At 35.8% G+C, this 11,943-nt stretch overlaps 1 protein-coding gene across 1 annotated transcript in view; it reads right to left on the bottom strand.

Moving 5' to 3' along the window:
• Nucleotides 1-11,943, bottom strand: part of HIKESHI (heat shock protein nuclear import factor hikeshi) — a 33,108-nt gene that overhangs the window by 6,431 nt on the left and 14,734 nt on the right. The window contains exon 3 of the mRNA XM_007448837.1: nt 718-869. Coding sequence (XP_007448899.1) covers nt 718-869 — 152 coding nt within the window. The remainder of the gene's footprint in view (nt 1-717; nt 870-11,943) is intronic.

Raw genomic sequence — 11,943 nt, 5'->3', positions numbered from 1 at the left:
TTTCCCTCTCTGCCTCACTACAGTTTCTCTCCAAAGACACAAAAGTGATCCTTTAAAAATGTAAGTTAGATCATATTACTCTCCTGCTCAAACTCTTATGTTTTCTCTTCCAAACAGAATATAAGCCAAAGTCTTTACAAAAGCCAACGAGGTCACATATGATTTATCCTGCAGCCACCTCCCCCATAATCTCCAACCTCATCTCCCATCTCTCACCCTCGTTCACTCTACCCCAGACACAAAGTTTCACTTTATTCTTCAAACATAACAGGGCCTTTGTAATAGCTATAACTCTGCCTAGATCATTCTCCCCTTCAGGCCTCTGCCAGACAGGTTAAAAGTCAACCCTTATGGAATTGTGTCACTTTAAGCTCCCCAAGGACAAGGATCTTGCTTATCAGGTTTACAACTGTATACTCACAGCCTAGCATACTAATTGTGGGAGGAAAAGAGGAAAAGTTAATATTTAAACCCATTTTAAAAAATCACTTTGAGCTATTTTATCACTATAAAAACTTAAGTCTCATCAAAGCATTTATAAATTTTAAAATACCTATAGAGAGGAAGACAAACTGAAAATATTCATGGAAGCCAATAACTTATGTCACATGTGTTTACCTTCATTTTTACATGAATTCTACCACCAAGCTAATTTCTAAAGTACAGAATGTGATTTTTAAATTATTTTAGAAAATAATGAAATGTACATTCCATTACCTGAGTAAATGAGTCAACTGAAGACACAGCAGCATTACCTACAGGAGTCTGCTGAGCCAGACTGTCCAATAATTCCACTGAAATTCCAATCTGAGCAACAGATGGAGTTCGGACAATATTCATGGCTCCAAAAGGGTGCTGGCTTCCTTCTCCTGAAAAAAATTAACATGTGCCACATATTTTAAATTTAACTTGTATACACACAAATTCCTTTATAAATATGTGGGGCTTCCCTGGTGGCGCAGTGGTTGAGAGTCCGCCTGCCGATGCAGGGGACACGGGTTCGGGCCCCGGCCTGGGAAGATCCCACATGCCGCGGAGCAGCTGTGCCCGTGAGCTATGGCCGCTAAGCCTGCGCATCCGGAGCCTGTGCTCCGCAACGGGAGAGGCCACAACAGTGAGAGGCCCGCGCACCGCAAAAAATAAATTAAAAAAAGTATATATATAAATATATATATATATAAATATGTGAAGAACCTCTGATCTATATGCACTAAAAAGTTCTATTACATGAAAGTTTCTCTCTTCTCAGATAAATGTAAACGGATGCCTAGCTTTTACCGTATTAATAATTAAGAAAACGAAAATTTTCCTCACCAGAAAAATAGCTGTTACTTTTCTAAAACCTACAAAATTATTGCAGCTAGAAATGGAAATTAAGAGAAAAATAAATAAATGAGCATTAATTAGATAACAGATTCTCAATGCTAACTCTGAGGGAAGGATATTTTTAAAAATTTTTAGAATTAGTTTTAAGATTTTCTGATTATTCCACTAAAGAAAGAGATTTCATTGCCATTAATACTGATAACGACATGGCATATTTTACTAGATGACATAAATCACCCCACTCAACACCTGATGATCTGTTATCAAATAGGCAATAGAGAAATTTGCAGCTTATTCGGAAAATAGTAATTTCTGCCTTTACAATATATTTATTTACAAGTAAAATATATAATACATCATAAATATATAAAATATATCAAATGTATATTTGATATATCTGAGCCTCTAAGTGTCAGCTAACTTATACATGAAAAAATAGACCAGTTTTATTAATCCACATAAGACATAATCAGAAAAGTTAGTCTAAGAAAAAAAAATCATACAATGAATAGACTTTTGGTTTATCTGCTCTTTTTATATGACTATGTCTAAACAAACACTACAGAACTCTAGGACAACACACATCCCTAATAACTAGAACACTTACTGCAAGTATCAAGACTCATTAAATTTTCAAGCATATGAATACAAACATAACTGTATTTTTCTGTGCTTTAAAAATACACACACTTCACTAAACATGACTGGTTTAAGATATTTTTGGTATTTTGAAATTATTTGTTTTACTTAATTTCCACATATTTGTGAATTTTCCAGGTTTACTTCTGTTACTTCTAACTTCTATCAATGTGGTCGGAGAACATACTTTGCATGATTTCAATCTTTTAAAATATACTAAGACTTGTTTTGTGGCCTAACATACAGCTATTCAAGGAAATGTTCCATAGGCACTTGAGAAGAATGTATATTCTGCTTTTGTTGCATAGAATGTTCTACATAAGTCTATTAGGTCTAGTTGGTTTATAGTGTTTTTCAAGTCTTCTGTTTCCTTGATGATCCTCTGTCTAGTTGTTCTGTCCATATTGAAAGTAAGGTATTGAAGTTTCCAACTATTATTGTTGAACTGATTATTTCTCCTTTCAACTCTATTTCTTCTTCATGAGGCTCTATTAGGTACACAAAAGTTTGTAATTGTATCTTTTTTTTTTTTTTTTTTTAAAGGGATCTTCCCGGACCGGGGCACGACCCCGCGTGCCCTGCATCGGCAGGCGGACTCTCAACCACTGCGCCACCAGGGAAGCCCCTGTAATTGTATCTTTTTTTTTTTTTTTTTAAAGGGATCTTCCCGGACCGGGGCACGAACCCGCGTGCCCTGCATCGGCAGGCGGACTCTCAACCACTGCGCCACCAGGGAAGCCCCTGTAATTGTATCTTTTTGATAGAGTGACCCTTTGGTTTTGGTTTGCATAATTTTTTTCATCCTTTACTTTCAACCAATTTATATCTTTGAATCAATAGCTGTATCATGTTTTTTAATCCATTCTGAAAATCTCTTACCTTTTAATTGAAGGGCTGAATTTCATGTTAAATAGATACTTGCCAGTGTACCATTTTAATTCCCTTATCATTTCTTTTACTATATATATTTTTTTCATTATAGTCTTTAAATGGTTGCACTGGGGATTACAATTAACATCTTAAAATAGAACAACTCTAGTTTGGATTAATACCAATTTAACTTCAATAGTACACAAAAACTTTGCTCCTATGTAACTGCTTCTCTCCCTTATATTGTTATTGTCACTAATTACATCTTTATACCTAGGATGCCCATAAGCAGACTTAAGAGTTTTTGTTTTATGCCATTGTCTTTTATATCAGATAGGAAAAAAAAGCAAAGTTACAAAGTATGTATTAAGGCTTTCATAATTACCTGTATAGTCACCTTTAGCTGTGTTTTTACTTAACATGAATTTGAATTACTATCCCAGGTCCTCTCATTTCAGCCTGAAGGACTCCCTTTAGCATTTCCAGTAGGGTAAGTCCTCTAGCCACTATTCCAATTTCTGTTTATCTGGGAATGTCTTCATTTCTCCATTTCTGATGGCTAGATAATTCTTGATTGACCTTTTTTCTTTCAGTACTTTAAATATGTCATCCCACTGCCTCTGGTCTAAATGTTTCTGATGAGAAATCAGCCATAATCTAGTAAGGACCCTTGTATGTGATGAGCTGCTTCTCCTGCCACTTTCAAGATGCTCTGTCTTTGGCAGTTTATCATGTCTTGGAGTGAAGTGTATCCTACTTGAGTTTGTTGAGCTACTTAAGTGTGTAGATTAATATTTTTCATCAAATTTAGAGTTTTAGGGCAATTAGTTCTTCAAATATTCTTTCTACCCCTTCTCTCCTCTTCTTCTGGGACTCCCATTATGCATATGTTGGCATGCCTGATGGTGTCTCACAGGTCTCTAAGGCTCTGTTCATTTTTCATTCTTTTTCCTTTCTGCTCTTCAAATTAGGTATTTTACCTATCTTCAAATTCACTGATTCTTTTTGCACCTACACAAATCTGCTTCTGAAACCCTGTAGTCAAATTTTCATTTCAGTTACTGTACTTTTCACTCCATAACTTATTTCCTTTAAAATTTTTTTCTATTGGAATCTTCTATTTGATGATACATCATTCTCCTGATTTCCTTTAGCTCCTGAAGAATATTTGAGACAGCTTCCTTAAAGTCTTTGACTATTAAGTCCAATGTCTATACTTCTTAGGAACAGTTTCTATTCATTTCTTCTGTGAAAGGGCCTTGTTTCTTGCATGCTTCATAGCATTTTGTTGAAAACTGGATATTGAATAATGTGGCAACTCCAGCAATCAGATGTTTCACTTCTCCTTAGGGTTTATTGCTACTGTTTGTTGTGGCTGTTTCCTTGTTTAATGATTTTTCTGAACTAATACTATAAAGTCTGTATTTTTTGTCATTTGTGACCACTGAAGTCTCTGTTCTATTAGGTTAGTGGTTAGCTAGTGAATGGAAAGAGATTTCCTTAGAAGCCTGGAACCAAAAAATTCTCCCAGTGTTTTCAGGTGGGCTTTGTGTGTTGAGACATGCCTTCAATGCTCATGCCTTCGGGCTTCCCTTGTGGTGCAGTGGTTAAGAATCTGCCTGCCAGTGCAGGGGACACGGGTTCGAGCCCTGGTCCGGGAAGATCCCACATGCTGAGGAGCAACTAAGCCCGTGTGCCACAACTACTGAAGCCCACATGCCACAACTACTGGAGGCTACATGCCTAGAGCCTGTGCTCTGCAACAAGAGAAGCCACTGCAATGAGAAGCCCGCGCACCACTACAAGGAGTAGCCCCCGCTCGCCACAACTAGAGAAAGCCCCTGCACAGCAACAAAGACCCAACGCAGCCATAAATAAATAAATAAATAAATAAATTTATTTTAAAAAATACTCACGGCTTCAAGGTCAGCCAGCAGGAAGAGCTTAGGACCTTCTTAGGTCTTTCCCAAGCATGTGCACAGCCCTGGACACCCATGTGGTCTTAAAGACTCCCAGGAATCCCCAGGAGAATTTCAAAACCCTTGTTCCCCAAAGTCTTATTCCCAGCCTTTCCTTCCAAGCTTTTTGGTTAGTCTGTTATTTGCCCCAACTGTTGTCACTGCCTCAGGCAGCAGTGACTAATACATTTACCTGTAAACATTTTTGACAAACATATGCAGAAAGTCATTTTAGCAGTGGAAGAGTTCCACTGCTAAGGTAAAGGTGAGCCTTTTAAATCAGTCTTCCAGGGAACCACAGAACAAAACAAGTTAATTACAATTAATTGTGAATAAGGTCCATTCTGCTCCCTCTGGTATCAGTACCAGTACCAAGAACATGGTCTGTTATTTTCAAGGCTACCACTGAGCTGAGGAACAAGGGTTGGGAGCAGTGTAGATTAACTACCACAAAGCTCACTGTCCTTACAGAGATTCAGTGTTTTTTCTTGATTAAATGTCCCTCTGGTTGCGACAAGCCTTTGTTTAGTTTCCAGAGTCCTGAAAAAGTTGACTCTCAGAGTTTTTGCCAGTTTTTGCTGTTGTTGCTTTTATGGAGGGATGAACTTTTGGAGTTCCTTACTCCATCATTTTAATTGTTTTAAGCCTAGAATTATGCTAAGTCCAGAAAATGTACTGCTATTCGCCTGTATAACAGGCTCCAATGATCTCAATCAACGAAAGTAGTTCAATACAACCTACTACTGCCTTAGTTGCAACTACCCAGAGAGTGATCGGCCCAAGCAGAAAGCCCTGTCATCTCTAACCTCCATCCTTTATCACACACAAGCTCTTGGCAAATAAGTGAAGCCCTAAGGAAAACTCTCTAAGATCTGTTGTAAAAACTGGGGCTAAGGAAATATTCTGACTCTTTCATTTTAAAGCTCTCTGGGACTAAGACAACTTAAGATGGGAAAAACAAAAAAACCCTCAGTCTTCAGTAATCTTTATATTTTCAAAGAAATCCACTGTGCAGTTAAACCATTCCTTTAGTCAATCTTATTCTCAAAACAGGCTTGACACAGTAATTGATACCCTCCAAATACAAAGGTTCTTGTTTGCAAACCATAAAATATTGGAAAGAAACATTGGAACATAATGTACAAACTTACAGTGAGTGTTTAATTTTGGATATGAATTCTTGACAGCCAAAGTAAAAAGAAAAACATGATCAGTTACACTGAGTCTTATAACCAAAAAATTAAAAAACAGAAACAGCAGGGAAAGTAAAACATCTGACCTGGTCTTTAAAAAAAACATACATTACAAAAAGTTCTCAGTAACATTCCAATAGTAAAAGCAGCAGCAAATCTTTTAAGGTTGTTTCTCAAAGTATCCCTCTTCACTAGCCTAACACAACTCAGAGGAGAAAATCCTATAGGAAACTAGTGCTTTACTGTCAGTATACAAGGAAAAGCAGTCATCATCATTTACTATCTGGGTGTGACTCTTTTTAAAACTATATACACTTCATTTCACAAAAAATGTTCAAAAGAATGAAGAGATTAAATTAGACTTTTAGTAAGTACTCAAGTACAGCAAACTCAAACATCCATTCCAGATTTCCCACATTTGCCTGGTTTTTAAGTTATAAATAGCCAAAATGGGCCACATTCTCTGAATACAACTGTTCCTCAAGTGTCACTAATAAATGTGGATCTCTAATAGATTCGAGGTTATCATCACTTCTGGTCTTTCTTCTGGCAGTTGCATTGTCAAAGTGCAATACTTGAAATCTTGAAATTTCGAAACTTTTAATGGCTCATAATTTATTGAAGAAAGAATGGCCATCTTCTTTGATCTGTAATTTGCAAAACATTGTCATTTTTAGACTTATAAACCTTATTTAGAATAATCAATCCAATTAGTTTCATTCATTTCTACATTATCTTCTCATCACCTATGTATACACACCCACTTTCAGCAATGTCCACTTACAAACTGTATCCAGTCAAATTTGGAGACCAAACGTTAAGAGATGAAAGAATACCAGCACACATCCTTTTACCACATGTCCAAGATTTTGTCACAAAATACTATGTGATTAATTCCTCCTTGCTGAATGACTAAATGGATAAGAATACCATATTTTCTTTTGGCCCTTAGAAATATACTGTTCAATCATCCATTTTTTTACTTGAGAAAATTCACCTAAGAGACCATCATCTGAAGATTCAATCTTAAGATTTTGCTTATATGATCAACTTCACCGCCATCGTGAGTCTAGAATGCTGCTATCTGCCTCATTGTATTCATTTTCTTTAATAAATTTATTTATTTATTTATTTATTTATGGCTGCGTTGGGTCTTCGTTGCTGCGCACGGGCTTTCTCTAGTTGCGGCAAGTGGGTACTACTCTTCGTTGTGGTGTGCAGGTTTCTCACTGCAGTGGCTTCTCTTGTTGCAGAGCATGGGCTCTAGGCATGCAGGCTTCAGTACTTGTGGCACACGGGCTCAGTAGTTGTGGCTCACGGGCTTAGTTGCTCCGCAGCATGTGGGATCTTGCCAGAACCAGGGCTCCAACCCGTGTCCCCTGAATTGGCAGGCAGATTCTTAACCACTGTGCCACCAGGGAAGTCCCTGTATTCATTTTCTGATTCACACAAAGTTGTGAAACTTGTTCCCCTGTCAATTTTCTTCTCTTTGCCATCATGAACAAAATATGAAAAATTATTAATTCCTAATTCTGTCCAATAAAAGCAAAAAGCAGACAATGAAGATGGTGTCTCCCGTCTCCTTTTATACTTCTTGAAACATGACATAAACCTTTGGACAATGCAATATGAAAACCATAGGATAAAGCAATAGCAAACTAAGGTGCACATGCTAAATCTGGCCCATAACGTATTTTTGTATGACCTAGGATAGGTCATACAATAGTTTTCACATTTTTAAGGTTGTTTAAAGAAGAATATGTCACAGAGACCATATGTAGTACACAAAACCTAGAATATTTACTATCTTAAGCTTTACAAAAATGTTTGCCAACCTCTGCTTCAAGTAATTCCATCATTTTTCCTTTTTCTTATTGTTTCAGCCTTTCTTTTCTTCCATAGTTGAGAATTAATGAGAAACGATGAAATAATTTCTTGATGAAACAGCAAAATGTTTCAAGATATAGACAAAATAAGATCACTAATATCCTCAAATGCACATTAAATTTATAAAATGGTCCAGTGGACCCATATGGCAATTGCAAGATAGAATGAGTTTAAAAAATATATAAGTAAATGTTTCCTCTGGAAGACCACTACAGAAGAATAAAACTCATGAAATATCAATCTTTCTAAGAGTTATAAGTGCCCCCAAAAAGAAACCAAAAAACTAAAAGTGAGTCCACTGGTTAAGATACTTTTGGTGTGCACAGCAGCAGGGATGAAGACTAAAGAAAACTGTTATGCCAAAAATAAGCAATTCACTATGAAGTGGCATTTGAACATGACATATGCTAAAAAGCTACAGAAAAACAACTTAATTATGCCTGCTGAAAATCCTCTTAGTATTGAATATAAATATTTAGAAATCATATATATGTGTATATATATATCCTTAAAACCTCTGCTTTATTTCTATTGATAGCCTGACAAGCCTGAAATTACCTTTTTTACTCATGCATATTCTAAGAGCTATGTGACTTCCAAAGGTCTATCAATAATAAATATTTTAAACCAGACAAAAATAACTTACCTGACATTGTAATATGTCTAGAATTTGTCTGAAATGTATTTGAACTATCAATATTTACCAAGTATCTAAAGTCCATCACTGTGCTCTATACACTCTAAAGAACACAAGGTAAAAGATACACAAACAGTCCCTACTCTCAAGGAGCTTACACTCTAATAAGTCAGTAACAATTACTTAACCTTTCTGAATAGATTTCATTATCCAGGTGATTTTTAAGATCCCTCCTAGAGCTGTCTTTCTATGATTTTATAAAAATGTAATAACCATTCCTTGAGCACAAACCATGTGCCAGGCACTATTATGCATTTTGCATTATCTCTAATGCTCCGCAAAACACATGCACTGTAGGTATTATTATCCCCGTTTTACCTGGATTCTCTTCTAAGGCTTAAAGAACTTGGTCAAGACTATCCAGCTAGTCATGAGTATCACTGGGATTCAAACGGGTCTAGCAAACTCCAAGGTTGATGCTCATTCCCGTCCATTATCCTACCTGTTTACACCAAATTCTGTAGTATGAACTCTTAACTGCTTTTTACTCATTACTTACTTCACAATAAGCCATTCAAGAAAGGAAATCAAGAATCAGGAAGTAAAAGGTTCCCATTCTGGCTCTAGTTCCTCCGCATGCAAACAGACTAATAGTAGTATCTTGAGGTGCTGTTTTGTCCTTTCTAATCCCCTTGACAAGCTCAACCCAATCTTAAAATGAAAACTAGAATAAGTTTAAAAGTTTCTTCTTGGCAACTGAGCTAGATGAAATGAGAGACTGTATATGTCATGTGTAGAAGCCAAAGCAATGACATTAAAATATGGCAGCAAACCCAAAAAGAAAAGAGCAGAACTATAAAGAAGAAAGTTAAGTGATGATTTATGACAAACTCTAATTTTAACATTTCTTAAAAATTCCTTTTTGGTGCTAAGCCTTCTTTTCATAGATATTTTTAATGTCACTGCCATGAAAGACAAAGAAAGGCTGAGCAATCTGTCAGATTAAAGACTAAAGAAGTGTGACAATTAAATGCAGTGTACAATACTGACTGGACCCTAGATGGAGGGAGCAGGAAACTGCTATAAAAGGCATTATTGGGAAAACTGGCAAAACTTTAATGTAGAATGTATATCAGACAAGGTATTGTATTAATGTTAAATTTGTTGAATTTGATCATTATACTGTGATTATAAAAGAATATCCTTGTTCTAGGAAATGTATGCTGATGTATTTAGGAGTAAGGGGGTATGATATCTACAACTTACTCTCAAAAGTTTCAGGAAAAAAAAATATCCAGAGAATGATAAAGAGTAACAAAATTACTGAATATGGGAGAATATAAAAAATTCTTTACACTATTCTTGTAATTTTTCTCTAATTTTAAAATTATTTCAAAATAAAGTTGCTTTAATTCCCTAATGCAAAAATTTTTTTAAGTATCAGAAGTGATACTTTTAGAATTTCATTCCAAACTAACACTACCTCACAGTAGGGCCCTGGCCAAAAAAACAAAAAAAAGGTAAAATCCCACCATAAGGCGCATAGTTCAGGTGCCTAAAACACAAAATATCAGCCTTTTCTCATAACAAGAGTATTCTACAAAGCTCTACCGCATTCATTACTTCTATTTTATTCATATAAATATATAATCCCTCTTTATAGCACAGGTAATTTAATCAACTATTTCTTATTCTTCTATTAAGTACAATCACATACTAAAGTGCTAAAGACACACAAAAAAGTATTTAAGTTCCACATAAGTGTTTTTATTATATCTGACCTAATGTCCTACTCCCCCACCTGCTCTTCCAATCTTGGCCTCTTCCGTTTCCCATTCTCCACATAATTCTCCACTGTAGATGTCACTGGAATTCTCCCTGACTGAGGCATTGAGCCATTTCCTCATTGTATCTTGAAACACTTTAAAATAGTTAACCTACAGAGAAAAGGAAGGTTTTAAGTTGAACTTAAGTATGTGTATGAAAGAATATGTGGATGTGGCTTAAACAAACTCTTCAAATAGGATATAAACTCTACAAATAATTACCTTTGACAGACATATGCATATAAACATGTATAAATATGAATAATATAAATTCTTTCAGTTACATATTTTTGGTAAAAGAAACTGCTTCCACCTTCCAAGTCCAGAATTAAAAATTTAAACCTTAATTTAAAAGATAGTGTGCTCATGTTAACATTACCTGGCAACTCATTATTCATATACAACAGGTTTTAACAGATGTTTAGTTGTTATAAGTGAACACCAGCACTCAGCTGACCTACTATATGAATGCTGCGTTTTTTTGTGCATCTTACAGTTTAATAATGCTACTAAGGCTAGATATCAACTTCAGAACTCAGGTACGACATTTTAAGAAAAACTTTCCAAAATTACTGTGAAAAAAAGTCAAAAAGTACTGTGAGACCTGATAATATCATAGAACTAGAAAGAAATACTAAAATTATGTGGAAAATGAGTTTCTAATTCTAATTACAGATACCTTTTGTGTTAATGAGATGGACATACATCAAAAATGGACATACATCAAAAAAGCAGCCTATCTCCCAAAAGACTTCATTAAGAAAATGAGGGCTTCCCTGGTGGCTCAGTGGTTGAGAGTCCGCCTGCCGATGCAGGGGACACGGGTTCATGCCCCGGTCTGGGAAGATCCCACGTGCCGCGGAGCGGCTGGGCCCGTGAGCCATGGCCACTGAGCCTGCGCATCCGGAGCCTGTGCTCCGCAACGGGAGAGGCCACAACAGTGAGAGGCCTGCATACCACAAAAAAAAAAAAGAAAAGAAAAAGAAAATGAAAGATGCAGTCCACTGAGAAAATTTCCAGTAAAAACCATGAAATGTTTCTCTGGATGAGATTAAGACAAAGCAAAGGTGAGCAAATAATACTTTTGCCTCTGCTATTCAACTCTGAAGGATGTGAAAATTCTTAACTTTGGGGAAAAAGTGTAGAGTATTTATAACAGATCTTTTGGCTTCCTATTACACATATCTGATTCTCCCACATGCTACTAAGAGATGCAATGTTTAACTTCAGTATGAAGATGATGAGAATGGAGATAAATATTTTTAATTCAAAATAAATTACCAAAATGTGATTTTTGCCCTAAAGTTTTCATTGTTATATTCAGAATTTCACTAAGTGGGCTTACATAGCAAGGAAAAGTGGAGATGACACGCTATAAAAATGACCAAATCCAGGTTCATAGTTGTCAAATACAGATGTTTATTTTGTTAATATTAATTCATGGTACAGTGTAAAAAGTTAACGATTCATATAATAATCCATAGAGGAACGACTAAAAATAATGCAAAGGTAAAAGTAAAAACCCAATAGAAGAAATATGGATTTTAAAAATACTCGATCCAAAAGAAGGCAGAAAAAAAAAACCCAAGATAAAAACTTAAACCTAA

Source organism: Lipotes vexillifer, unplaced genomic scaffold, assembly GCF_000442215.2.
Source record: "Lipotes vexillifer unplaced genomic scaffold, Lipotes_vexillifer_v1.1 scaffold771, whole genome shotgun sequence".
Taxonomy (NCBI): Eukaryota; Metazoa; Chordata; class Mammalia; order Artiodactyla; family Lipotidae; genus Lipotes; species Lipotes vexillifer.
Note: the sequence above shows the minus strand (reverse complement) of the source record. Positions and strands in the feature narration are given on the sequence as shown.